Source organism: Didymosphaeria variabile, assembly GCF_027946475.1.
Source record: "Didymosphaeria variabile strain IMI 356815 chromosome Unknown scaffold_8, whole genome shotgun sequence".
Lineage (NCBI taxonomy): Eukaryota > Fungi > Ascomycota > Dothideomycetes > Pleosporales > Didymosphaeriaceae > Didymosphaeria > Didymosphaeria variabile.
This window is the reverse complement of record NW_026611627.1, coordinates 684,976-712,564: the sequence shown is the minus strand read 5'-3', so window position 1 is coordinate 712,564 and position 27,589 is coordinate 684,976. Positions and strand designations below refer to the sequence as shown.

The 27,589-nt window shown below is 52.4% G+C and overlaps 9 protein-coding genes across 9 annotated transcripts; 4 read left to right on the top strand and 5 right to left on the bottom strand.

Annotated features, from left to right (window-relative positions):
* Nucleotides 1–1,735: 1,735 nt before the first annotated feature.
* N0V89_010461 (uncharacterized protein) lies at nucleotides 1,736–2,361 on the top strand (the record flags this gene model as incomplete). Its single annotated transcript, XM_056219203.1, has 2 exons — nucleotides 1,736–2,006; nucleotides 2,093–2,361. 2 exons carry the CDS (start codon nucleotides 1,736–1,738, stop codon nucleotides 2,359–2,361), a joined length of 540 nt encoding a protein of 179 aa, XP_056066330.1.
* A 1,020-nt stretch (nucleotides 2,362–3,381) lies between these two features.
* Nucleotides 3,382–4,822, top strand: CEL6C_2 (1,4-beta-D-glucan cellobiohydrolase cel6c; the record flags this gene model as incomplete). Its single annotated transcript, XM_056219202.1, has 5 exons — nucleotides 3,382–3,388; nucleotides 3,454–3,912; nucleotides 3,962–4,286; nucleotides 4,342–4,482; nucleotides 4,543–4,822. The coding sequence occupies 5 exons, from the start codon at nucleotides 3,382–3,384 to the stop codon at nucleotides 4,820–4,822; spliced, it is 1,212 nt and encodes a 403-aa protein (XP_056066329.1).
* A 3,355-nt stretch (nucleotides 4,823–8,177) lies between these two features.
* On the bottom strand, nucleotides 8,178–8,845 carry N0V89_010459 (uncharacterized protein; the record flags this gene model as incomplete). The annotated part of the gene is made up of 2 exons (XM_056219201.1): nucleotides 8,178–8,761; nucleotides 8,809–8,845. 2 exons carry the CDS (start codon nucleotides 8,843–8,845, stop codon nucleotides 8,178–8,180), a joined length of 621 nt encoding a protein of 206 aa, XP_056066328.1.
* Nucleotides 8,846–9,201: 356 nt separating this feature from the next.
* N0V89_010458 (uncharacterized protein) lies at nucleotides 9,202–10,590 on the top strand (the record flags this gene model as incomplete). The annotated part of the gene is made up of 1 exon (XM_056219200.1): nucleotides 9,202–10,590. One exon carries the CDS (start codon nucleotides 9,202–9,204, stop codon nucleotides 10,588–10,590), a length of 1,389 nt encoding a protein of 462 aa, XP_056066327.1.
* Nucleotides 10,591–15,804: 5,214 nt separating this feature from the next.
* SAS2_1 (SAS complex subunit) lies at nucleotides 15,805–16,912 on the top strand (the record flags this gene model as incomplete). Its single annotated transcript, XM_056219199.1, has 2 exons — nucleotides 15,805–16,023; nucleotides 16,136–16,912. 2 exons carry the CDS (start codon nucleotides 15,805–15,807, stop codon nucleotides 16,910–16,912), a joined length of 996 nt encoding a protein of 331 aa, XP_056066326.1.
* A 307-nt stretch (nucleotides 16,913–17,219) lies between these two features.
* N0V89_010456 (uncharacterized protein) lies at nucleotides 17,220–17,606 on the bottom strand (the record flags this gene model as incomplete). Its single annotated transcript, XM_056219198.1, has 1 exon — nucleotides 17,220–17,606. One exon carries the CDS (start codon nucleotides 17,604–17,606, stop codon nucleotides 17,220–17,222), a length of 387 nt encoding a protein of 128 aa, XP_056066325.1.
* Nucleotides 17,607–18,675: 1,069 nt separating this feature from the next.
* Nucleotides 18,676–19,429, bottom strand: N0V89_010455 (uncharacterized protein; the record flags this gene model as incomplete). The annotated part of the gene is made up of 3 exons (XM_056219197.1): nucleotides 18,676–18,791; nucleotides 18,987–19,151; nucleotides 19,249–19,429. The coding sequence occupies 3 exons, from the start codon at nucleotides 19,427–19,429 to the stop codon at nucleotides 18,676–18,678; spliced, it is 462 nt and encodes a 153-aa protein (XP_056066324.1).
* A 1,257-nt stretch (nucleotides 19,430–20,686) lies between these two features.
* gap1 (RasGAP protein) lies at nucleotides 20,687–23,097 on the bottom strand (the record flags this gene model as incomplete). Its single annotated transcript, XM_056219196.1, has 5 exons — nucleotides 20,687–20,812; nucleotides 20,868–22,439; nucleotides 22,488–22,736; nucleotides 22,792–22,925; nucleotides 22,977–23,097. The coding sequence occupies 5 exons, from the start codon at nucleotides 23,095–23,097 to the stop codon at nucleotides 20,687–20,689; spliced, it is 2,202 nt and encodes a 733-aa protein (XP_056066323.1).
* A 2,341-nt stretch (nucleotides 23,098–25,438) lies between these two features.
* Nucleotides 25,439–26,397, bottom strand: N0V89_010453 (uncharacterized protein; the record flags this gene model as incomplete). Its single annotated transcript, XM_056219195.1, has 3 exons — nucleotides 25,439–25,830; nucleotides 25,931–26,324; nucleotides 26,386–26,397. The coding sequence occupies 3 exons, from the start codon at nucleotides 26,395–26,397 to the stop codon at nucleotides 25,439–25,441; spliced, it is 798 nt and encodes a 265-aa protein (XP_056066322.1).
* Between the last annotated feature and the right edge of the window lie 1,192 nt (nucleotides 26,398–27,589).

Here is a 27,589-nt window from a genome sequence, read left to right as displayed (position 1 = left end):
TGTGCCTCTGGCATTCGTACAATATGTCCTAAGACGCACGCAGAGTGAATTTCAAGCCGGTAAACGCACCAAAAGAGGCGTCGTCGATCATCCACATCTTGTAACGAGAGATTATCAGGCCAGCGACTCTCGTCGTGCAAGCCATGTTGAGCTACTAAGGCGTGGTACAGGCCGAGATAGCGATGCAGGTCATTGTTATTCCCACGTTGTAACGAATAGACTGCCAAAAGCCCGAATGAGCGCAGGTAGTCAAGGTCGTGTGATGATGCGATCCGGATTGGGATCTTGGAAATGGCCTCGAAAAAGTATCTCTCGCTATCTGGGGTGGGCTGGCCTACAAGCAAAGTTTGGTCGAAGACGGCATTAAGGGATGCTATCTGTGCACTAACGGCACAAAGAGCCATCAAGAGCATGTAAGATGGACTGTTCGAGTCCGGGATTCCTTCTTCCCAGCGCAGCAGTAGGTCATCCTCGGGAAGAAAGGGAAAGTAGCATTGGTACATAGTGTCGCGGTAGATTTTGACCAGGCGTCGGACCTGTACTGGGGATACAAAACCGGCGTATGTATCTTGACTCGGTGATATGTCTTGACCGTACGGTGTTTCCAACCCGTCAGGGTGCTCGCTTGATTGTGCATTCTCTTCGGCGATGGTTGTTGTTGGGTTGGCAGGTTTCCTACCCCGTTTTCGAATGGGTCGATTCGTCGTGCATTGCGCATTGTAATCACTGCAAGTGAGACAACCAGCCAATCGCCCCTGGAGTGAGTCGCTGTGCTCGGTCCTCCAGCGGCATTTCAACCCTCGAGAATGGCAGAAGTCGCAAGCACACGATGCGCGTTGCATTCTATTGTTGGTCGTCTTTGGCATAGTCGAAGTTGTTGAGTTGCAGTCGTACGTATCGTTTACACATTGTAGATTCCCATAGTGGAATTTAGAGTCGCAGAACGGATGATAGTCGCGATACCTAGGTAGTGGTACTTATCAGTTTAGCAGCTGTTAATTAGGCCGAACACGATTGCCGGGCGTGACGACACACGAGCGCGGAACCGCAGTGATAAATATTAGACATTGGTGTGAGTTGCCGTCTTGCGTGAAACCGCAGTGTGGAAAGATAGGGGAAATATCTGATGATAGCTCGACATGATTGTGCTGGAGACGCTGAGCGCGTCTGGAGATGAGTGGGGCAGATTACGTGGAGGAAGACCCTGGCACGTGATCCTTCAGATGCCCAGGTGCCCAGGTGCCCATGCTCCTACCCCAGATTTCTATGGGATCCTACACTCGAGATGCAAGCTGATCCGCTGACTCACCCTTACCTACGCTATTCGGGCAGTACAGTAACGCAATCGCAGAATGTGTCTATGACTTGGTAATTTTCTTCGTCGCAATACAAATGCGTTGTCTTGATCTTGACGCCTAGCTCAATCCGCAGACTCTCTGCTGTATTCCTACATCAAGGCGGGAATCTATGACCGATCAATCAAGATTCGTTCTACAGCCCTGGGCTCACGAACAATACAATCCATGGCATGATGGTTGCATTGCAAGGACTCGGTTCAAGTCTGAGGCATCCAGCGTCCAGACTCCTTTTAGCCAATCAGCCCCAGAATTATGGCCCCGCATTAACGCCGAATCTCAAATTCCTCCCCACCACCTTCACCGCTATCCCCTGCCCTCAAGATCAACTCACAGCGACAACCCAGAGATCCTTTCAAAATTGTACCAAAAAACACAAAATGGCTCCACCAGGTGACATCCTATCGGACCCTGACATTGCGCAAGCCTACGAGGATGTGCGTTCCGACAAATCAGAGACCACGTGGCTAGTTCTCAAGTATGCGTCTGCAACATCGGATTCCCTGAAACTGGACAAGACCGGCACCGGCGACATTGCGGAGATGACGGAGACGCTGGGAAATGACGAGGCGGCGTATGCGTATGTGAGAATGAAGTTGGGAAATGATGAATATTCCGAACGGACAAAATTCGTCTTCATCGTCTGGCAGGGTAAGTGTGACGCTGGAACTAATTAAAATTGTGAAATAAGAAGAAACGCTCAAGTGAAGATGGACGAGTTAACATTGATGATACAGGTCCTCAAACGAAGATCATGCGGAAAGCGAAGATGAGCTTTCAAAGCGGAGAGGTCAAGAAAGTCATCAGAACATACGCGGTGGAAGTCCAAACTAGTGACAAGAACGAACTTAAGGCTGATGCAGTTACCATGAAGCTGCGGAAAGCCATGGGTGCGAATTGTGAGTCCAATCCTTACCAACACGATTACTCAAGCACTCCCCCTCTCCCTCATCATTCAACACATGAAGCTTGGTGTTGGCTTTTTGTTAACTTGTATGCTTTATAGATGACCGACAAGGCTCGGCGTATTGATTAGACATTGCCTAGCATTGCAACAATATTAAGATACCAAGCACACGTTATTACATGAAAAGCGGCCACCAAGATACTCATTGCATGTGCGGTGTGCGGTGTGCACAACCTGCGTTCGACTTCTGGAAAGGAAGACTTCCAGAAGTCAGCGGACTTTTGTGTGCAAGCATTCTTTGAGACAGTAGGTCCGCGACCTTGGATTGCTTCCGAACCATAAAGTGTGGCTTCAACCTCAACACGCGCAAAATACTCCGATCAGGCGGCAGTTAATTAGGAAATACCATTGACCTTCTCGCCAAGGCATCGATCGGCTGGCGGCTCTATGGAAATTAAGTGTGTAAGTTAGTTTACCCGGGAAAGTTCACGGGTTGTCGTCACAAGGCAATTTAGGCTTGCATTTCCGCCATACCCTGTTCAGAACCCGGAGCCTTGATTTGCTACCAACACGGCAACAGATCGGCGAATTTTATTTGAAACAGCACGTCAAGCTTTGCAACCCAGGAATTCTATCGTCACGAGATATAGGGTCCTAAGATCTCGTATACTATGCTGCGAGTGGCCCTGGCTCACCACCGGCCCTGGCCTCCGGCTTGGGTCTTTGTTAGCGCGTAGTCTGTATACCTCCCTGTGCTGTTTTGTACCTATCATCTTGAATGTAAGCGCCTTCCTTACTCGAAGCATAAGGAAATGAGACGATCTTTGGAGCAAAAAGTGGGCTGCCCAGGAAGCTGTAATATCTACGCTCTTTCCATGAGACTTCTATTTCTCCAGGGGTACGGGTCTACATACAACTCGAATACGGTCCGGTCGCCGTTGAGCACGCGAGTCTTCAAAGTGTGCATTGTAGATTCTTCCATCCTATCGAACGGGTCTTCCCCTGGCGTGAGGCTCAACGGGTTCACGTAGGTGACCATGCGCTTTCTGGGGTAATCAACGAGCGGGAAGCAAATCCCGTGCAATGACCTGACGCCGCAATCAAGTAGACTCGGGGGCAATGAATCGTAAAGACGTTCACCTAAGCTTGACTATATAAGGCTTCAACAGCTGTTTCATTTCGACATCCAAGCCAACAACGTCGGCCACTCATCACAACTCTCCAACATGAAGACCTCCGGTTCCATCTTGGCCTTGGCCACCCTCGCCGCTGCCCTCCCATCGCAGAAGGTCAACAAGAGGGCCTGCGACTCCGCCGTCACACTCAGCGGCAGCGAGAATGTCTTCAAGACTTACACCCTACACGCCAACTCCTTCTACAAGGCCGAGGTCGCCGCCGCAGTCAAGAACATGACCGACTCGAGCCTTGCCACCGCTGCCGCCAAGGTTGGCGATGTCGGATCGTTCCTCTGGCTCGACACCATTGCGAACATCGACAAGTTGAAGAAGGAGCTTGCCACCGACATTCCTTGCAAGAACGTCTTGGGTCTTGTCATCTACGATCTTCCGGGCCGCGACTGCGCTGCGAAGGCTTCGAACGGTGAACTCGCAGTCGGCGAGATCGACAAGTACAAGACTCAGTACATTGATGGTGAGTTGTCCTGCGGTGTACCCAAATACGTAACTAACTAGAGGCAAAGTCATCGCCGCTCTCCTCAAGGGAGCCCCCAACCAGGCCTTCGCCCTGATAATCGAGCCCGATTCTCTCCCTAACTTGGTCACCAACATCGACCTCACCACATGCCAGCAGTCCAAGTCTGGCTACGAGGACGGCGTTGCCTACGCACTCAAGACTCTCAACCTCCCCAACGTCGTCATGTACGTCGATGCCGGTCACGGAGGCTGGCTGGGCTGGAACGACAACCTCAAGCCCGGTGCTGAGGGCCTCGCGAAGGTGTACAAGGCTGCTGGCTCTCCCAGCCAAGTCCGTGGTATCTCCACCAACATTGCTGGATGGAACTCCTTGTAAGTCACACGAAGGCGACTTTCGGATGTGAAGGAGAATGCTGATTGTGAACAGTGACCAAACCCCCGGAGAGTTCTCCACTACGTCTGACGCCCAGTACAACAAGGCGCAAAACGAGAAGCTCTACGTCTCGCTCTTCGGCGATGCTCTCGCCACCGCTGGCCACCCCAACCACGCCATCGTCGACACTGGTCGGTAAGTCCACCGCCATCCTACTCGCTCCCCCTTTTTCCAGTACATACTAAAATCCCCCAGCAACGCCGTCACCGGCCTCCGCGAAGAATGGGGCCACTGGTGCAACGTCAAAGGCGCCGGCTTCGGCGTCCGTCCCACCGCCGACACAGGCGACGAGCGCACCGACGCCTTCGTCTGGGGCAAGCCCGGCGGCGAGTCAGACGGCACGAGCGACACTTCCGCCACCCGTTATGATTCTTTCTGCGGCAACGCTGACGCCTACAAGCCGTCTCCCGAGGCTGGTGAATGGAACCAGGCGTACTTTGAGGACTTGCTTAAGAACGCTAAGCCGCAGTTCTAGACGGGTCGTTGGAGGAAGGTTCGTGTTGTGAATATTTTGGGTTGAAAGAAATGTATATAGCTTTCTGATAGACTGGAAACGTTCGTTCTCATGATTGGATCTGTACTTCAGCATGCTAGTCAGTGACTCCGCGAGGATTGCAATTGTCAGTGCAGACACGAAGACAGTGACACCTTGCTCGATGGATTTGTAGGCGGAACAATTTCTTAAGAATTTCAAATGTCAGCTGCAAGACGTGTTAAACAATCGCTCGAAGTACTGTGGCGAGATTTTGATCGTGCGCATGTGGGTGTGCTTTAGATACTGTGGGCAGTGTGCTCCAATTTGAGTATGTCGGCTCGAGCCGAATGATTCGCTATATTTGCTGAGTAAAATATATGCAAATGGTATCAGAAACACATTAGATCCTTCACGTTCCCATCGTACATCAGCCATGCTTTCTCAACTCGGGCAGTCATAATCCAGACCTTGCCCCGCTGGGACGGCCGCAATGTCGCGATGCGAGCATGCACAGTCCCAAATTCTGTAGCCGCTTCGCCATGCTCCCCTACCCGCCCCTGACGCACGATGCTGAAAGAATGCCGGAATGGTGTACAGCGAATCAAAGACCTAGTGGAGATTGCAAGAAGTGCAATAACAGGGTAACATGTGCAAAACAAATCGACGTAGAAATAACTCGAAAATAGGGTATCCCGGTGGAGCTTAGCTCTGCTGATAGGTTTATGTTCGCGGTTATGGCCGAGAGCGTGCCTGGAAACATAGCAGTTCGGTCGCTCCGCAAAGTTGTCAAACGGAAGGTGCAATCAGTTTCTGCTCCTGCTGTTAGTGTTACCCATCTTGTGGGCGTGATGTCGGATACGCACTTTTTGAACGTAATCGCAGACCATCATGCAGCTCTTATCAATATCCGCTGCCTCTACGTGACCTCCGTCTCTCATATTCGTCGTGTTCCTCGATCACCTCGACCATGTCGTCGCCTGGCACACGCCGCCGTCTATCCTCCACAATACTGCGCGGCCGCGACCCTCTTCTTTCCTCGACAATGACTGTCGACCTTCCTCCTCCCGATCTCCGCGGACTCCTGTCATATTCGCGTACCTCGCTAGTACGGTTTCCGCGTCGTGAGCGATGTGAGTTCGAATTGCGCCTCGGCCTGCGCACAACTATCTCCTCCTCACCCGCAATCGCGTTACGGCTGTTGTTCGTAAGGGTCCAGAGGAGCCAGACTAGCAACAGGAAACCAGCGACACTGCCCAACACTATACCGACCACAGCGCCGGATCCAGGGCCATCGCGTCGATAATATGTGGGAATCAGGCCAGTCACAATCTGCCGTGTTTCGAGTGACCTTGCGTCGATTGCGAAGGGAGTGAAAGCGTCGTTGGAAGGAAACTGAGTCGTGGTGTCTCGCGCTGTCAGGCTATCGAGGTTGGGCGCGCCCGGTGCTTGCGCGCCGTTGAGATCGGCAAGGACTGGCATGGTGTCCACAGATGGCCCAGTATGTTCCCGAATAAAGTGGTGCTATCACGGCGAAAGGAGAGTAGTCAAGACTACGAGCGTCGCTGCGTGAGAGTATGATGAAGCGTCGCCGTAAGAGAACAGGGTGTCTGGGTTGTTGATGGTTGGCCGGTGATGCCGGGGCGCTAGGCGCGGGGGTCCAGTAAACAGTGTTGGAAAGAGCGACTGAAGTGTCGCAACAACCAGTGAGGCAGTCGCGGATCAAGTATCGAAAAGTGAAAAAGAGAAGATAGAAATGGTAGCCTCGGTCGACAAAGCATCGCAGCGGACAAGAGCATGATGCAATTTGCGCGTATTGCTGCTGGTGGCTGGGAAACCCCGCGAAAATAATTCGGGGGGCTTGACGAACTCAACACCACGAGCCTATCACCACCGCTTGCGCAAGCATCCCTGTCGTCCCGCATGATCAGCGAGGCATCGTCGTAAACGATGTGCGCGCCATCTCAGGAACGCGTGCCTCTCTGGCTTGGAAGACCCACGGTCCGCAGCGTGGGGATACAATCCACAGCTCTAAAACGTCTTCTCGACACATACGCCCATATCCTTACGCAGCTGTGCCGTGTACGAAAAGCTGCAGAATCCTCTGCTAATTTCAATAGCGTTGCTTTGCCTCCTCGGAACAGGGGTACTACGTGGTCCACCGACCTTCCGAGGTTGTGACCGGGTAGCATACTGGTACCGGAAATGAGCGCCGCTGCCATACAAGGCGTTGTTTCTATGCCATGAATCTTCGTTCGTTGGCAATATCAACCCGCACCTCTTCACGTGAAGTTATAGCAAAGTACACCGCTTTGATACAAGGGTCCCCGACCAAGGGTTCGAACTTCACGAGCTTCCGTGATCGAGTGGCCGCCAAGAAATCACGTGCAAACGTGTGAACGACACGCCATGAATGCGGCACAGCGTCTCTCCTACATTGTGTCTTACTTTGTTTCCGACTGGCAGGAAGGCCTCGGGATACCTAGCAGGAGTTATGTCCCCCTCGCCCTTTCCTATCAAGACAAGTGTTCTTCTCCGTCAGTTAGAGTGATCGTCTATTTGTGCCTCCGCCTGCGAGATATCTTCAAACGCTTTGCCGCGAGCCACGCCTCACATTTCGAAGGAGCCTTACGTCAATGTCATCATTTTCTGCTTACAGTACGCTTGATCTGTTCATAACCGCATCACAGCATCTGGACGCCCCATTAAATTCACCGAGTACGTAAACAAGCTGGCGGGGATGTACGTCTTTCGCTGCCTCAGATTCCGGCCACACTGAGGCCGTACTACATCAAAGTTTCGAATCTATCCCAGCTGCCTTGATATAATTGATAATCACCTGTGTATGTCTCGAACACGCGCCGCCTCCTTTAGACATCACCAGTACGACTATATCCCATTGTGTAAGTATAAAGATTCCGATATCGAGCCTTGAAATGCATTCAGTTTCTCTCATAATCGCACATTTCTACTTTTGATACTCTACAAACGACTCATCGTCTCATCTGCTTTCTTCCGTGATGCGAATCCACCGTGACACACTCATAGTGCTCACGCTAATCTCTGGCAGAGTGTACGGTAAGGTAGATCGGGGTTCTGCACTAGGTAAGTCTAAAAGTCGATAGGCCGCCTGTATAACCTGCTGACGGCCGACATACTCAGGTCAGTCGAAGGCCGAACGTGGAGAGGATCTCTCAATTGAAACTCTCCAATCCGCATCACTGCTCACAGTGAGTGGATCTATCATAACCGGACCACCACCCGGGATTCCTTGGATCACACTCTCGGGGGGCCCTACTCGATCCACTGGGGCGCCATCTCAGCCCAGTGGATTGTCGACGGGCACGTCGTCTGCTCATCATAACACGTCTTCTTTGATTATCGGGACCTCAAAGCCGCCAAAACCATCCTTGAGCTCATCCAGGATATCATCACAGCGCGTAGCTTCTGGAAGCAGCAGTTCAAACCTTACAGGAGGGAATTCATCCAACGGCACCAATCCTACGGAATCTAGTACTTTGACGACGCCCACGCTATCTGTGAATGCTTCGGCAAGTGTCTCTTCTTTCAGCAACAGCTTATACCAGACTTCAGGAAATTTATCAAGTGAAGTCATATCAGCTACCACCTCGGCCGCAACTACATCGTCTTTGTCTACATACTCGGGGTCTTCTACAGCGCTCACCAACTTGACTACGCATCGGTCGCTCAGTAGTGTCGGCTCGACAGGAAGCTCTACCTCAGTATACAATTCCACAGGGAGCTCTTCCGTCATGTCGTCAACGTCTGGGCCAACAAAGAGCGAAATCAGCTCAACGGCGTCAGTGCCTTCAAGTTCGCCTAGCGACGGATCCACTACGCCCTCAAGCTCAGGTACCAACACAATAGGAGAGCAACCTTCGTCCTCAACGATGGTGAGCTCGAGCGAGGCCTCAGGCAATTCTACTGCTGCTCCTTCCTCAGAGTCCTCTTCGGAAGGTGCGTCCAACCAAGCCTCGCAATTTCAATCTTCCAGTGAGCAAGCATCGATAACTTCTGCGGAAGCACCGACTCAGACGCAATATGTTGTCAGTACGGTCACTGCTTCGGATGGGTCCTCGGGCCTTGTCACCTTCACTACGACAGTGGGGACCGCGCCTTCCTCGGGTGGGTCCGGGGAGACTACGCCATTGGGTGGGCCGTCCAGAACAGATAGCGCAGCCCCTTCACAAACATCGTCTTATGGTTCGTTTCCGCCAGCTTTCGTCTTTGACGCGGTCATTGATGGTCAGAATTACCATCTTCCAGCCCCCAATGAGCCACCCATGACGATCATTTTGGCAGGTGGTACGCTCGCACAATTGTCCAACGACCAAGTCAAGATAGGAGATGAGATAGTTCCCATGGCAGCCTTCACGGGCACAAAATCCATCAACCAAGGTGGACACGAATACGAACTAGGGAAAACGACAGGAGAGTCGAAAGAGCCACCCAAGCCCTCCAAGAATGGCGGCGGCGGTCACGGTGGGATCGGAGGGCTTCTGGTAGGTCTTGCCAAAGCAGGCAAAGGTGCAGTCGATGGTGTCTCTAAGGCACGCAATGATGTTTTCAACATGGCTTCATCTGGTGCCGCCGCTGGTGGAGTCGCTGTCGCTGGCACTCTGACGAACGCTGGTAACGAGGTCAACAGCCTTGTATCTTCTATCAACGGCATTCAGCAATCTATGCCTACCGATAAGCTCACCCAAGATGGGTTGAAGACCGTGCTCAATGCACAGAACCTTGGCAGAGAAGCTTCCAACTGGCTCACTTCGACTGCCAGCTTGGTGAAAGGTCTCCCAGATGATATGAAAGAACAAGTGTTTGACAACATCAAAGATTATGCCAAGGAAGGCGGACAGTTGCAGAAAGCTGAGAGTGCGCTGGAGGCTTTCAAAGACTTTCCTTGGGAGAGCGAGCTTCCACAGTCACAAATACCTTCGGTGACTCAGAATCCCACAGCTTCTGCTACGGATCGGCCCAGCGGTACTAGCATGTCAACAAATACGGCTTCACAAAGGAGTTCAGAAGGTCAAACCACTACAACGGACCCAACGTCCTCGTTGTCCCAGCCATCCACCGAGAGTTCTTCCAGTACTAGTAGCGAAAGTGCTTCGGCTACTCTTTCTCCAGAAGAGTACATAGTTCTCTCGCGAGAAGGGACTGAGTCTCGAGCCTTCGATGACTTTGTTCAGAAGCTCGATGAAGGGGTCGGACACCTTTGGTCATGGAAAACTACGAAGACGCAAATGTACGTGACCAATCTTACGTCTAAGCAAGCGCAAGAGCTTCCACAGCAGCATAAGTTTATCAAATCCGTCAGCCTCTGCGGCGGTCAAGATGAAAAGTACGACGGTAGCATTGAAGAGTTCCGCGCTGTGGACCAACGGGCCCAACCAAATTTAGCCAGAGAGCCAGATTCGGCTGAGACCTTGGCAAATGCCTCCCGAACTTGGAAACGGGCAATAGTATCGGATGAAGCTGCACCGTGGTGGAAAAGGTTGATTTCAGCATCCGAGAGAGAGCGGGGTCGATCATTGGACGACCTCCCCTATTTGGCTGACGATTCCGGGGGCAGAGGGACCACGATATACGTACTAGATGACGGGTTCGATCTCAGTCTCGATGACCTCGCAGCGGATGGCCGCACTGTGGAAACGAGTTTTACTCCCAATGTTCTTACATTGAAAGACATCCTGCCTGAGAATCGCCTCCCAGAAGGCATAGGTGGTGGTCCACACGGAACGATGTGAGTAGCACTGGCACCATTGAAGTCTTTGCTTTCGTTAAATCCAACTGCATCACTCATCGTGCATAAGATATGTGAAACATCAACTAATTTAAAGTAGGATGTCTGTAATAGCCGCAGGTAAATCTCATGGAATAGCGCCAAACGCGAATCTATTTCTGGCAAAGACGAAGAACAGATACCGAAACAGGTTGCATCCTGATATTATACAAACTGGAGGGGTCTTACCGCAAGCCCTCGGATACATCTTGGGAGAAGTCACGGAACATATCGCAACAAGGCTGGCATCCGATAGGAACGCCAAGTCTGTTATCAATATGTCATGGGGTAAGCCTTTCATTTCATTCCACAGACCATAATCTAACATACCATCACAGGGCAGTCACTAGATGCAGGCGGAGAAAGACTAGACCAGTATTTCGAGACGTTCATCTTCTTCTGTAAAGAGCACAACATACCCATAGTCATATCGGCTGGAAATCAACCATCCGGATCCAATTTGCATGGCGGTACACCCCAACACTGGGGAACGGATGATAACAACATCATTACTGTCGGTGCGGTGAAGGAAGACGGTACGTTGTGGCCCGACACCGCCGTGCCTGTCCCCAATGAGGAAGGCTCTATGAGCTTTTATGCACCCGGAGAGGTATGCTATCGATCATGAAGACGTGCATTGAAAGTATCCTGATATTATTGTAGAACATCGAAGTTCCAAGCCTTGGCGGTCAAATGCTTCCTGAAAGACAGAGATCTGGTACAAGTCAAGCCGCAGCTATCACTGTGAGTTCAAGTTTAACCAGTCATAATCCAAATCTGATGTCTCGCGTAGTCCGGACTCGTAGCGTACCTATACCAAGTCCCCGAACTGGCTCAATTCATAGCGTATCCCGGTTTCAGCATGAAAACCCTGATAGCCAACCACGCTTGGACGCGCGTCCCAGGGCCTTTCATCGTTCCCGAGGGCTGGCCAACATTGGACTCGCTCGATGTGATATATAACCTAGCAAGAGATAGCAGAGAATGTAATCAGCGCAGAGATGAGACTAATGGAACCAATACGCACTGCATACTGCCGATATCTTCAGTGATACAAAATTCTACGAAGACACAGTACGTTTCGTGGCTTGTTCTTAACTAGGCCCCAGCTAATGTCGAAAGGTCCGCATCATCGAAGACTACCACTAAGCCCGGAAGCCAGACTTACACAGCCACTTCGCTTCTCACAACGACGTCCGCTAACAGCACAAGCCAAAGCTCAAACAGCTCCTCATCAGCCCCCGAAAGCTCATTCGTCTATTCGATAACCACAGGCGCAACCATCTACGTCTCCACAGCCACCGTCACCGTCACCGTCTCCCCAACCCCAGAAAGCAACGCCGGCGGCGACCGTCCCACTATCCCTGCCAGCATAAGCGTAGACTGCGAACAGACATTTGGCGACGCCGACGGAAGTTCACACTATCGCTTACTCTGCGAGCCTGGGCTGGCGAAACCAGCTTCAACTGTTACACATATTGGTCCCACGTCTGAGACCTCGGAAGCCCCGCCTCCGGAGGAGACCGATGACGGGGAGTTTTACCATGGAGATACACCGTGTGGTGGTGTTGGAGGAGGTGGAGGAGGACAACGCGCGCCAGCTCGCCTGGTGCGTAATGGCCTGTTGCCTCATTGTCCGCCTCTTCAAATGATTGATTGATTTCGAGGGATTGAGTGTGCATTGATCGCTTGTAGGAGGTGCTGTTGTCGGGTTGTTTTTTGTAGAGTGTTCGACTGTCGTTACCGATTCGACGCGAAAAGTGGGAAGTAATGGGTGAAGGAATTTTCGGACTTTCACACTATGACAGTGCACGATATTGCTGTATGTCGACAGTGAGACTTCCATTCCAACCGACTTATTGTTTTCAAAAGATTGAACCAGTATCGCTCATGCTGTCTGTATAGGCAGGCTGCGTTCCAACTCGACTTTGGTGGAGATGCTACTAATCTACAGCATTCCGCAGAAGCATTTGATTCTCCGGCCATACTGTTGTTGAGTATCATAGTTCTCATCTTCTCGCTAGGTCGCTTCGTTCCAGATTCGATGCCCTTTTTACATTCGAACAAGACTTGGTGGGAAGCAAAGTGAAGTGTGCGTCGTGCCAGTTGCTTCTCCTAGAGTGTCCACGCCCGTGTTACTATAATGGACCGACGGACATTGTGATTCCAGGTTGTGTTCTGTTGTAGATCGTCCAGGTACCGAGTCGTCTGCCAATGTTTGGATGCACTTTGAGCAATTCAGTGGTGTGCAAAACTTGGCAGGATGGGTTGGAGCGTAGGTACTGTGATAATAAATACAGACTGGTCAAATCGCGTTGTTGCTTCATGCGTGGTCGAAACTAGGTGCGCTCCAATCACCGTACTAGATTTAAGCCGGCCGCTGTTCCGGTCTCGGTTACGGATGTAGTCTACAATGCCAGCTGAATGGTCTCAAGAGACATATAACATAAGCGATCGTCGTGCATCGGGTAATATAGATGTTGTAGATGTTTATAGACGTCTAGAGTCGTCCAGGCCTTCTGGACTCTCACGGGTTGTTACCGTGTCCAAGTGATACCGAGTAACCTCGGTTAGCATGAAGATTACTGAAGCTGTTGCGTCTTACTAGGTGCTTGCGGTCTGCGACAATGTGTCAAGTCGGCTGCCACGAGACCGACATCTGCCGTTCGAACCTGCCGTTCGAATGTCAACTCGGAAAGCTACCTAGCGATTGGCTGCGGAAAGACCTTCCGGTCCCTGACGATTACAGTCTGTCATTCCTAATGGGCGGTTGTACAACAGCAGCCTCACAAGGCGAGTTCTATGATGCGGCAACGGTGTTGTTCCTCTGGAGAATGGCACGACAATATCGTCGGAGCATTAGCGTGTACTCCTTTTCGGTACATTGTTACGGGAAATAGCGAAGTCTTCCATCCCCACGGCAACGTCCGAACCTAACAAACTCTATTTTTCGATCTCCGAGGAAGACATTCTGGCGCTCTCAATCTGAGGGTATTCTCTTACTCATCCTGCAAGATGACTTACACCCCTTACCGAATTGATCCAGATCGCCGTGGCCTCCATGAGCTTCGTTTGCAGGAGAGCGTTGCTTCTGGCCGAAGCGTCTCTCAATTCAACGTACCCCAGGATCGACTTGAATATACTGTTGCAGATACCCGAGGCGCCCCAATTGAGGCTGCGTAACACTTGCAATGCTATGAGCTGTGCGGGTCTAGCCTGCTAGCGCTGGGAATGCTGGTAGGCGATGCGGACAAAAATAAGATAGATCCCAGCCTGGAAGCGGCATTGACTGAGAAGTGGCGGACACGGTAACAATAAAGCAAAAACTCGCCACCACATGCTACAACCCGGCGCTACACTAAAAGGTACAGAAAGTACCTAGGTAACTTGCACGTGTTACAACATAGCCGCCTTTCAAACTAAAAACAGTGTACCTCGATCGAACATGCCTGCAAGCGGACATGTCTTGTGTGACAAAAGGTCCAAGCTCGTAGGAATTGTTGACGGTGCCATGAATACCATAGGTTACAGGTATGGCATTCGGGGGTTACTTCGACATTTCGAGGCATTGGCATATATCAACATACGCAGCCTTCAGTGTTTGTCAAGTACAACAGCACCAGTCCTGGATCGCTATCAGTAAAATTAGCCACCTCAATCCCGATAACAACAATTCGTGTCAATACGAGATGGACGATCAGAATCGCGAGATACGTAAACGATCAGCAAACATGCTAAGCTCCCCAAGCTCTATACGTAACCGATCAACAAACTTGCTAAGGTCCCCAAGCTCTAGTGTAAGTTACACGAATCTTCTAACGCATAAATCAAGCTGATCGAACTCTTAGAATGGCCGTCTCGTCGACAGCCCAACTCCAGGGGTGGTGAGGCAGGTGATACACTGTTTCAGACGCCATATCGAGTGCTTTGCCGGGGGATCTCGCGCAGAGATATACGGTGACCGCGAAAGGACGGGCTCTCCGTCCTGCTTCAAATCTGGGCGACGATCCAGGTCCAGGTCCAACTCTATGAAGCCACAAATAAGGCCCTTACGCGTATCGCGTTCGGACCCTGTGCCGCCCAAACCGGCTTGGAAATATGGCCATCGATACTATATGGATGAAGAAAATCGTCCCTTCATTACCATTCCACCATGTTTGCACGAGACTTAGTGTTGTTTTGTTGATGTTCGTCATTGTCGGGTCAATATAGTAGATGGTACTGTTTGGAAGAGACAATGTTCGGTTATGCACACTATGACGACACATGAGGATGATGAGGTATGAATATGGTAGTGCACGAGGATGAATACACGGGGATGAATACGCGAGGATGAATATGCGAGGATTAAACACAAGGATTATGAGATATGAGGATGATAGTATACAGGGGAAGAGTACGTAATGAAGATGGTACACAAGGCTAGATAGTATTCCACAAAGATAGTTTGTTTTATTAATGATGTTAGAAAACGATGGTACATGATGATGACGTGCATATCTACGAACTGACACTTATCGTTGAATAAGTGTGTCTTTCCACAGCCTCTTGTCAAGTGATCGTTGGGTCACTTTCTTTGCTCAAGACTTTAAAGAGAAGCCACAGTAGATTCCCTCCAAGCACCGCGTGCGCTGTAACCGCGTAACCTTCGTTGCTGGCATACATTGATCCAATGAACCCAGCTTTGACCAGTGTATACTCCAACTTGAATGAAACAGGTAATTACGGCTGTGGCCTTGAGACACTTTGGAAGCTTGCCTTAGCAATAAAGGTACAGTCATAATCTTCTTCCCTTTGTCATGATTGTCGTCCTTATACTTCTTCAAACCATGAACTCCGTTCATCGTACGCGTAGACAAAGCAAGGAATAGGCACGACAAAGAGCAGAGTACAATAGCACCTGCTATAGTCGACTTTGCATAGTTCGAAAAGGACATCTGGTCGAACTTACCTCATCGCCGAGATGATATTCACATAAGCGCAGGTTAGTCGATAGCCCAATGTTATCATCCCAATCTCACAGCATTCTCAAAAAGATCTAGAAGGAGGTTACCCTCCACGTGCCCTCGCGCCACCCTAACCCCATCCATCCCTAGCGCTTCACCTCCGTCCACCCCAACGCGCTCCCCACAAGATGCGCACGCGTCTCCTCAGCCCGCGCGCCGCCTTCCCCCCCTCAATGGCCATCAGCGCGCCCCTCACCAACGGCCGCACCCCCCTCGGCGCAAAAGACGCCCTAAACGGCGACCCCAAAGCCGCCGAAAAAGCTCTCGCGGCGCCAAACCCACCGTCCCTCAACGTCCAGGACGTCGTTCTCGGCTCGCAAATCATAAAGCCTTGGTTTTCCTCCGAAGGATATCCCGAAGAGCTTGTCGGAAAGAACGTAGAAAGGCTCTTCGTATGCCAATGGTGTTTTAAATACACGCAGGAACTGCTGCCATTTTTGCAGCATCTGGTACGTCGTGCTCTCCTACCCTCTTATACAGAAACAGCTAAGACGGACGGTGCAGAATTCGTGTGCCCTCCGCGCGGCACCGCCCCCCGGGACGCTCATCTACGCCAAAGCGAACCTCTCGATCTACGAGCTCGACGGCGCGGATGCAAAACTCTACACGCAGAATCTCTCGCTGTTTGCGAAGCTCTTCCTGCATGTGAAGAGCGTGTTCTACGACGTTTCTGCATTTCTGTTCTACCTCTTGGTGCTGGATGAAGCACAGCCACAGCCAGATATCCCGAACACATCGCCCTCTTCCAAATCTAACTCCAATGCGGATAACACAGGAAGAGGAGGAGGCCAGGTCGTGGGATTCTTCTCCAAGGAAAAGCTCTCCTGGGACAACAACAACCTCGCCTGCATCTGCGTCTTCCCACCCTGGCAGAAGCAAGGCCTCGCACAGGTTCTAATCGCAGCGTCGTACGCGCTCGGGAGGAAAGAAGGGAGGCTGGGCGGCCCGGAGAGACCGCTGAGTAGCCATGGGTATGCCGCGTATATGCACTACTGGTCGCAGACGCTTGCGCGCACGGTCGTCCAGTGGCCTGATAGGCAGCTTACGGTTGAAGAGCTGCATGAGGAGACGGCTATCGCGGTGGACGATATACATAATACGCTGAGTGCGATGGGGGTGCTTGAGAGGAGGAAGAAAGGGGTTGTTGTGAATAGGGCGAGGGTGAGGGCTTGGGCGGAGGTGAGTGGGGTGGGGTTGGAGAGTCCGATTGATGAGGAGGCGTTTGTGGTGCGTTCGGACGATGAGGAAGATGAAGACGAAGAGGATGAAGACGAGGAGTAGTGCGGCGGCGTGGGTGGATACGGCGTTGTTGGAGTAAGATACCCTTTGGATTTAGATATATGTGACATGACTTTGCGATACATCGATGTGTGGATGAGATTCCTAGATGTGATCGAACGAAACGGACGACGAAAGCAAATGAATCTGCGGGTATCTCTTCCATCGTGACCATGCCTTGACGCCCCAAACTCCGTGAACGTGAAACCGACGGAAGGAAAGGAAACGTTTCAGCCCTCGCGCTTCCCCCAAGATACCCCACCACATCCCCAGCACGCTCCAACTTCGCCCTCGTCTCAGGCAACCCCATTCAAAGCGCCCAACCCTCTACCGCCCGTCCCCAATTCTTCTCCACCTCCTCCTGCCTCTTCAACGCCTCCACCCCACCCACATCCACCTCTCCGTCTTCCAAGCCAACCACCCTCGCCCTCTCCAACTCCTCCCCCTCCCCACTCCTCCTCCCACCTCCTCGCCGCCTTCGCCCCCGTCTCCCTCCTATGCCTGCTAATCTCCTCAACAAGCCTATCCCTCCGCTCAACCATCCCCCAACCCTCTTCCTAAGCTTCTCATCGAACGCCTCAAACTCCTCGATGACAACCTCCTCCCCGACATCCTTTGCCTCTGCAAAATCTCCATTCTCATCCATATCCCCTCTCGCGATAACGTCCACGCCATTGATGCTGATATTATGGCGCATGCCAGCGAGGATCTGCGCGACGAAGGCGTCGACGAGGGCCTCGGCTTGCGTGCGGAGGTCGTCGGGGAGGTGGTGTCTGGTTGAGGGGGAGGTGGAGGTCTAGTTTTTGGCGGGCGAGGGTGCGGAGCTGGGTTGTGAGGTGGGTGAGGTCGGCGGGGATTGGAGCTCGATCTTGCGGTATTCGGGGTCCATTGTTGGGGGTGAGGTGGTCGTGGGTGGTGTGCGGAGGGGTGCGCTCTGCGCAAACAATGGGTTGAGCGTCGGTGTTGAGGCTGTTCTACACGGTTACGTGGACTTGTGGCGCTTTATATCGGCGTGATACTCTGCGCCTTTGCGTCCAAAATCGAATTGGCTGGCGTGAATGCGCGGAAGATGGGTGGAACGAAGTGGTGCGCGTGTCCAATGGCTTCGGTTTTTGAGCTTGATCTCTTCAAGATCGCACTACCGTCGTGCATAAATTTGATTTTGGAATTGCGTCCGGTAAGTGCCAGTTGTCGCCGTGGTGAATGGTTGTCACCTCCGCATCTTGTTGTTTTGTTGATGCGGACGCTAGCCCTGGGGTCCACGCTCTCACGTGACGATAACGCGATAACATGGCGATTGGCGTCATACCCCACCCTCGGCACGGTGGCGGAAAGGGACGGTGAGCACCCGTCTGTACTTGAGCAACAACATCGATATCTTAGAATCCGTAAGATCTGAGATATATTCGTGGCTCTAAAATGAAGATATCTGTATGTATGTATTGTGTACAGAACGAGACTAGACAACTCCTTCCGCCATCTATGGAGAGGAGTGAAGTATCCCAAAGGAACGAGAGCTACCCACCCACGAACGCCCATATCCATAACCCGTAGCCCGTGAGAGAATGACGATGTCCCATCCGAACGCCTATCCGTCCCAATCATAAAAACAAAAACCATCCTAATTATCCAGACTTTGACTCCGCCCCATGCCCGTGTGCCGCGAATGCAAGAACCTCGAGCGAGGTCTTACTTCAAGCTTACACACTCCGTCCATATTCAATTGCGCCTCCCGTATGCGTATCCATTCGTGACGTGTGGTCTCATTACGAAGGAAACATCTTCGCCCTCTCCTCATCCGTAACTACAATCTCCTCCACAGGATCCTGCTTGCGCTCGAGATCGTCGAAGTCGAAGTTGGCATAGCTGGGTAGGAAGATCTCTGTTCCTCGTCAGCCCAGCCCAGCCCAGCACACCCACTATCCTAAGTTCCGTGGCAAAGAGGTATGCAAGAGTGTATCGCAAGTCAAATCAGGTCCCAGGGCGAGCAGCCTGCGACGCGCCAGCCTGAAACAGTAGATCTCGCTGTCGCACCCCAAAGACCTGCAAATGACTCGGAGGAAAACGTGAAACATACCTTGATTCCAGTCGAAGCCCTGCGACGCCTTAACGCACGTAATCTGCTCGCTCTGATCAGCTTTCTCTTTCCCATCTTGTGTACCTCGGGGCCAAAGTACCAGCCGCGGCATGTCCGAATTGCCAATATTCACAACCGTATGTTCGGCGCGGGAGAAGGCAGGCGCTATTTCTCAATTAGTATTCCACCGATGCTTATGCAGTACCAATGCGTGCAAGGTGTGATGTGCTGTTGGGCAGGCATCAATGGGTAGAAGACGTACACATCAAGCTCGGCCTCCGCTCCGAGGCCGCCTTTGGCGTCGTAGCGCCGTCTTCGTTCCTGACGGAGCCATAGCTGCCGTATGTGAAGCTGTTGTTCGCGGGAGAAGCATTCGTGCTTCCAGAGGCTCGACTCTGCTTCCGGCGTCGCTGCGGGATGGCGATGGCGGTGCTGCTCGACATGCTTGCGCTGGCGCTTGCTGCCGTTATCTCCGAGATGGTAGTAGCACAATACAACAGTAATGGTGTATGATATGTTCTTCGAACAGGGTGAGTAATTGTGCAGAGTAAGGAAGCTGTACTATGAGAGTTGGTATGAAGAGTCAAAGCCAAGTCAAAGCAAGTCACAGCCTCGAGAGGCCGAGTACGGTTCGGTACCCAGCTGTCCAGTCATCCACCCAAGCTCCGCAGCCTGGCCAATCATGCAACCGCACGCCATGTTTCCGCCTGGCGATCACTTGCGCAAGCAGCAGCCGCGGCGTGCCACGACGCCAACAAGACAGGGGTGCTGCTGGCCGTGTGACAGGGACGGTCTGACTGCCGTCAGATTCCACGCTCTAGCAAACTGCTATTGAGTGATCAGATCAGAATGCTGCTGATCCGAGCTGAAGACCGTGTCGGCTCGCAGCAACAACCAGCATGATGCATCGGGAACAAAGACAAAGCAGCGTTGGAACCCTTATCTCTCAGCGTCTACACCCGGCCTAAGGATATCGTCATAATAACACATGACGCCAACAACGCGTGATGTATCTATCGGCGCCCGTGGACATCCGTCGCCGATGCATGGCAGGGACTGGGCCTACGGAAGATTTCGTAGCAAAAGCCAAACTCAACTGCATTATCCATACACCTTGCTATGTGATAAACCTCCACTATCTTACACCCAGGATATCGTTGTTAACTAAAGCCCACAATCCACACTACGCATTCGACTCGGTCCTGCCGACAACGAAACAACAAAACGAAGAAATCGAACAACAATCAACAGAATAAGACATCACTCATCGAGGTGCCCAGCGCATGCTATCCCTCGAATGCTACAAACCGGCGTATTAGGAGCGAGAGATGCGAAGATGTAGTAGGAGAAAAGGTGACAATGACAAAGGAAAAGCTGCCACTACGCGCGAAGATCCGCTCTTCGCTGCAACCACCATCTGTGAAGACATCCTCCTCTTTCTGTTCATTCTCGATTCATTTTCATATCCGTAGCCTGCCTTTCATTCTCGATTGTCATGGTCGCTCACCGCCCAGGGGGTATCCTCAAAGAACCGAATAGCCAGCAAAATCCTCAATACTCCAGACTCCTTGGCTCCCAGATATATTTCGTTCGTGGATGTGAAAGTTGGAGAATTACGTGCGTCATATATGACATTGAAAAGCCAGGGAGTGGGAGGAAATGGTGTATCATAGCATCGTCGCAGGTTAGAGGGTATGGTTCTACCAACCCTTCTTGCGAGCGAATCGCTTGTTTAGAAGGACGAGCACTTTGGAAACGTTGAACTGGACGTACTCCAGATCTAGATCCTCCTGGTTGTCTTTCTGCATCTCAAGCAGGTCGTCCAGCTTCAGGTCCAGCTCAAGTAGGCCACGGTTGCGGCCCTTGTAGTGGAGAGATGACAAAGGTTCCAGGCAATGGACTGGTAAAGTTGAAGTAGATGTTAGCTCTCCTGTTTTCAGGCACATTGCTCTTCTGGATGACTCCTTCCTTCTCAAGTTGCTGATGGGTGAATTTGTATGGTCCCAATACTTGGTGCTTCTGCTGTTTCCTGGTCTTGCCTTCGGATTGACTGCGGACGTTGTGGAGATATGACTTGTAGGTCTCGAGCTGCCCAACGAGGTAGGCATTGTGGTCGCGAATGGTGCGGAAAACCTCTTCAAGTTTCCTGGTCTCTTCTATAACCTTCTCCTTCATGGAGCCAAGGTGCACCAGCTCCTGCTCAACCTCATCGCGGAGCAGTGAGAAACCGTCTTCTTTGTCTACGACTCCAAGCTCTTGTAGCTGGCTCAGCAACTCCATACTGCGAATACCCTTCTTCACCATGACCGAGTCGTTCTTCGTGGTGGCCGCTGCTTCGGCAATGCGGTCCAGTCTTAGCGGTCGCCGGGTGATGGAGCTGTTTGGCGGCAGCGATCTCAAGATCATCACAAATGTCGACTTAGCCTCCATAAAGAAGATCTCTTCCTGGGTGATGTCCAGAGCTGCAGTCAGATCGTCAATGGGAGTTTCCCACTTGCTGAACAAAGGAAGATTGATTGCTCGATTTTCCTTGCGAGGTAGCTGGGCAGGAGCAGGACCAAGCTCTCCGAGAATGACACCAAGATGTGAGCTGTCATCCTTGGCCAATTCCACGGCATGCCGCTCCAACAGGGAGTGTGTCGCATACACTTCGTTTAGAGTGATGGATAGCTCTAGATCTCTTTTGGAAAGCGCCACGTAGTTGTCCATTTCCAACGTGTCATAGAAGTCTTGGACTTCGCATAAGTCAAGCAGAAATTTGTTAATGCGATCCTTGTTGAGCTGGATGAATGGCTGGAGTTTTGCCATGTATGGTTCCTTTGCGTAAGACGGTTTGTTGGCCAGGTTCTGGAGCATCTTTGCAATATATGTCAGTGTCCGTTTGGGATTTTCCGCTGGAGTCGCATCAATGAGCATGTATGACCGTGGAGTGACGATGGCCGGGTTGATGAATCGAAGAAAGAAGAAACCGCCAATGAGCGTGCAGATGGTCTGATCCTGTGCGTCTGGGTACTTTCGCTTCGACAAACTGCGAATTTGTTTACATATCCATCGGATACCATATGGCGTCTCTTCTAAGCCAGTGATAATGGTGGTCAGAAAGTTGTTAGCAATCTCCATGAGCATTGTCAACCGGGGAGCGATGATCTGCTGCACTGTCTCGTTCTCTGCAGCCTGTTCGGCAGTCACACCTTTGGGCAGGTTCGCTGGGAGGGTACCCTGCTGATCCTCAATGTCGGTGACCATCTTCTCGTACACCTTGAGAGGGTTAATCTCCAGATTGAGATCCTTAAGCTCGATCAGTGAATTAATGCTGTCCTGCAGAACGACCTTCAGATAGCTCTGACCAGGTCCTCGTCGAGTGTAGGTGGTCATCATGCGAGAAACGGGGGTGTTTGCGCGAAGGAGCGAACTGTAATCCGGTGTGTTGTCGAACTGATATGTGAGGACAGACTGATCTGGTATTAGCTAGTTTGGGTTGCCATTGGGCGGGGAATGTACCTGGAACATAGTGAGTAGCAGATGTTCTTCGCGACTCTCGTATTGGTTTCCGTAGATAGTGAACATGACTGTTTGTAGTAGCGCATCGATCTCGGCCATGGATACAAGGCGGCAAAGATGCGCAACGTGTCTGGGCTCGGACTGGAGCAGAAAAAGCAAGTTTCCGTATTTTTGAGTCTTCTCGTCGTTCGGAAAGAAGCCCTCTTGAAGTTCGGTAGCATCGTCAAGGTGGCTTGCGACCTCATTTTGCTGCATGCACAATCAGGCTGAAATTCACAAATGATAGGAAGAGAGTGACGCATACCTCTTCCAAAGCCATGCGGTTCTGAATGAGCAGTGCTATACGTGAATCGAGATAGCGCACGTCCTTTTCGAGAACGAAGTTCTTCTTCGATTGCGACGAGATCTTGGATTTGAGTTCACGCAATATCTTCTGCGCTGCATGGAATTAGTGTTTGCTGTATGATACCATATGAAAGGTAGTCGTACCTTTAGCTAGGTCATCTTCAATCTCCAGATCCTTGTCCTTTGCGGACATGGATAGGTACAGCGCCGTGACTGAATAGCGCTTCGACTGGCGCACCGAACGCGAGCCATCGTGTGACGACATTGTGTTCTGGCGGGAGACGGGTATGAAGGAGGACGAGGACGACGTCGACGCCCGCGAGGGGGCGTGCAGCATGGAGACGGCCATGGCGAGGACTCGTGGGCGGCGCGCGAGGAACTTGTCGGGGCAGGCGCGGCCTGTAGTGTTGTAGAGGAATGCGGTTGTACGAGCGGTCGCGGGGTGATTGGCGACGAGGGAGTAGACTCAGGTACGTGTGTCACGCTGCCACCGGCAGTCACCCACACGCCTGGCGTCGCTGTGTGTGTCGCTTTGTCCGCGTGCCAGGGGTTCTTTGGCTGCAGTCCGGTGGGTCTTTCTTTGTGCGCGGGCTTGGTGCGGTGAGTGGGCGTGTGCAGGCGATGATGCGAGACCACGGAGAAGGCTGAGGATCGTTCGTCTGAGAGAGATTGCTGCGGCGCTGGTGGTGTTGCAGCTGTGGGCGGGCGTCGAGGTGGTGGTTAGCAGTGCGATGGGTCGGGCAGTCACAGGCGGAGGAAAGTGCGGTGGTTGTAGCGGGCAGGCGCAAGCGGGCGCGGGGCTGTAGTCGGATCAGGCAGGCAGGGCGTGGGCGGCAGCAATGCGGTGTCTTGTGCGCGCAGGGAGAGGGTTGTTGTGTGGATGTCTGCTAGCACCAGCGCGTTCAGCAGCGCCCGGTGCGAATTGGTGTCGACGGGAGGGTGCAGCAGAGCGGGTCGGTTTGGTCGAACGGAGGGTGCTAGACGTGTTTCAGGATAAGGCGATGGTCTCCGGCGGGTTTAGTCGACCACCAAACGCTGCAACAGGGGCACGGCACGGCGCAGGTGGAGCGGCGGGACGATGCAGAAGGGCAGCGAGCAGGGACAGAGGAGCGCACGGCGTCGGCGGACGCGCAAGCAGCCTTCAAACGCCCTCTCTCTCGATTCCACACGCCCGCACAGCGCACCTGAAACTGCGACTGGGCGCGGGATTAGGGCGGGCGGGCAAGGGGCTGCTCGCACACGGCGCTACGTGCCTGGCTACAGCATGTCAATCAGCCGAAGCGCGAGGCCGGGCTAAGGCAAAACGAGATACCGATCGACGACCGCACGCCGACCTTCACCATGCCCTGCATCCTCGACATCTACACTGTCTACCGTGCGCGGTATGACGGACGGAGCGCCATCTGACAGTCAGGCCCGCGGATGGGCACATTGATCGGGCCTCGTCGCACAAGCATTGCTGCACCACGACGCCCGCCCCTGTCCAATTACAGCGACACTCGCAGCCCGCTGGCCTGACGCGGCGGAAACATCTCCGCCTCTACAATGCCTCGTACAAACGACTCCAGCAACAACCCCCCGGAATGTATGTATGAAACTTTGTAGGCATCACGCGCATCTTCCCCCAGCGCTTGTCTGGGCTAGCCGTCCGGTCAATATTGCCTCGCCGCGCCATTGCGGCCTCGTGTAGACGAAAGAGTCACCGTTGCAAGTTTCTGGCATCGCTGCAATATCCCACATCGTGTTTCTGTCATGCCACACGCTGCTTTGGGCTCGCTCCGCCGCCCAAAACCCCACTAGATGATGTAGAGACAAGCAAACTTGGAGTAGCCCCCATGTCGAAGCACCCATTGCACGTCCATCGCGCCGGTCATCCCGCTCCCTCTCTGCGGCCAAGCTTCTTATCCGACCATCTTTGTCCTCCTCCAACGCCCTGAGTCCAGGAACCCAACATCGCCATCATAAGTAATCATCAGCACACCATTACGTCGTGCAGGAGCGCTCCCCGCAGAAGAAAAGCCCAACGAGTGATCGTGCCCATATATGTCCATCTATCTATTATCGCCCCGCCACAAATGCAGATCCGTGATAGGAAATAAGGAACAAACCATTGCGATGCGCACAAAGTCATCAAAAATATCTACGACGTGCAATGTCCGAGCAAGTGCCGTGGTCCCTGAGAACCGCGTCGCGGCCGTACCTGTCTGTGCGCCTCCGTGCCTGGTCGATCAATATCGACTCCGCAGTGGCGTTCGTTCGAGTCAGTGTGCCAATGCCGCAAGAAGCGCCATAAATCCAAAATAACTACACATTCGTCAGCCCGTGCCTCGCGAAGAGTACTGTTGACGTCGATATATGTCGATAAGGGGTGGCCATGGCCGGGTAAAAGCGAACGAGCGCACTTCGTCTCCATGATACACTTCGATAGCGAGTAACAACACCCCTGCAGGAGCGACAGCCGAGCTGAACCGCGGAGGATTCAGGACCCCGCAAACGCCAGTCCGTTCCTCTGCGTTTAGGCGTTTAAGCTGGTCATTGCGTTTTGCTCCATCGGTTCATGCCGCATGCGAGCACTTGCATGCATACAATACAAACAAAAGTTAAACTTACACAGAGAAACACCCTGCCCACTCCCGGGCAGTCATCATATCCATCAGCTCCTTTGTGGTAGCTATCAGCTTCATAGTTACCGCACCAGTCAAAGTTAGGATGACGAGCCTTCCAAGCAAGCCGGGTACTATGGCAAATACCATGAGAGGGAGAACGAGCACCAGCGGTAGCCATATCGCCCCAGATTGGCGGGGTGTCACGCCACTAACTGTGCTTGCTGACCCTCCCTCGGAGACTGTGAGCAGATCGTGATTGTGTTCTAGAAACCTAGTTTCCGTATGGTCGACCGGTGTACGTTTCTCCATCCATGAGCGGTAGGCCTGAACGTCCTCCGCATTCGCAGGGTCTAGGGTTTTGACCATGGAATTAAAGGAAGTCAGCGCTGTATCTGCAGAAGAAGTCAGCTTTATGACACCTGGAATCACTCGTCATAAAACAAATTTTTATCCTATGCAGCAAGGTGGCACAATGATACTAGAAACACTTACTGTACTGTCCCAGCTTCAGATAGATGCGTCCTAGCAATTCTGTCCTCCGGTAATGCAGCTCACCTCCGTAGCGTGCGTCGCCGCGCCGAGATGCAGGGTGGTGGCGCCCCGCATGGTCTCTCGGCGAGCACTGCGCAATGCACTCATCTAGATAGCGTAGTTCTTCCTCCAACTCCGCGATTTCGTCTTGAAGATGGAGCAACACCCGGTGGTTGAGAGTTTCAAACTTGCGATACATGGGCACCACAGCTTCCTCTTGGATTTTTCTCGAATGCTGGCTCAACTTGTCTGCGACCAATTCATATCCTACCATGGTGGTTTTGGAGGCATCTGACCCTGGCGGTCGAGCTTGATAGTGGGGAGGCTGCATAGGCGAGTACTGGACTTGGGAGGACTGTGCCACAGCACTAGGAACCATCGGTGCCCGAGCTGCCACTGCAAATTCATTTCCATACCCTGATGAGCATGGGGCTCCAGGTGCGTGCGGAGGTGAATAGTATCCGATCGTTTGTTGTTGTGGAGGTGGAGGTGGAGGAGGAGGAGGGGCCGCTGGTGGAGCATAATGCGCAGTAGTGGTGAAGCTGACAGGCGAAGCTCCCGACTGGAGGTACGGATCGTACATAGGCATTGGTGGGGCATAGTGTGGAGACGGTGCTCCAGTAAAGTGAAAGTCCCTATGGGGCTGGGGATTTTGCAGGATATGTTCAGCAAGGGCCTGCTCCTGGCGCCTAAGGCGTCTTGTGTGTCGGTCGGAGTGACGGGAAGATGTTGAAGAAGGCACTCTCGGCGGTGGAACACGTTCCAAAGCCATACGGTCCTTCGGAGACGGTCGTCGTGAAGACTTAGCAGTACTCGAAGCCTTGCTGGCTTGCTCCCCTTCTGACCCACTATCACTATCGCCTACCTCCTCGGTATCATCATTCTGTCCTTCAGTGTCGTACGTAACTTCACTCACGCTAGGCTGGAACCTAGGGCCTGCATTCGTATGCGGTTCTGAGTCAGTCTCATCGTCCTCATGAGAGTCTTCAGCATATGGCCTCCGCATTGACGCTGGTGAAGTTGGAGGTGACTCTATGACCGGCTCCTCCGCGGGTGAAGAAAGATCACCATGATCAGAGCCCATAGACGAAGACGATGCACTTGATGAACGGCTTGACGAAGGATGTCTCTCAATGAACGTATCTGGGCCAGTTGGCTGGTCCATGTACTGAAATACACTTGGCTGTGTTGATGCCATGACTGTAGTTTCACTTGTGGCAGGCGTCCTCCTTGTCTGAAGTCGTGTCCTACTTTTAGGAGGCTTTCGCTTAGCTATTAGTTTCCTGTCATACGATTGTTGCGTGATGGTCGAATTGCTTTCATTCGACGCGTTAGATTGCTGCGTCAGTCCAGAAAGGACAGAAATGAGGGATGGATTTTGTAGATTGGCAAGATTTAGTTCAACGCGTTGCAATGAGCTGTGCTTCTGTCTGGCTGAGCGGTTCTTCAAAGCAGTGGCGTCTACAGATCGGTTCATACGACGTGCTGAAGCATGACTGTCCATGGAGCTGGCTGTAGAGTCCCGCCTGCGTCTGGTTGTTTTGCTCTCTTTTCCCTCGAGTATGCGACCAAGCTTGGGTAGGAAACCACCCGCGTCCTTTCCTGTGTCCGAAGAGGATA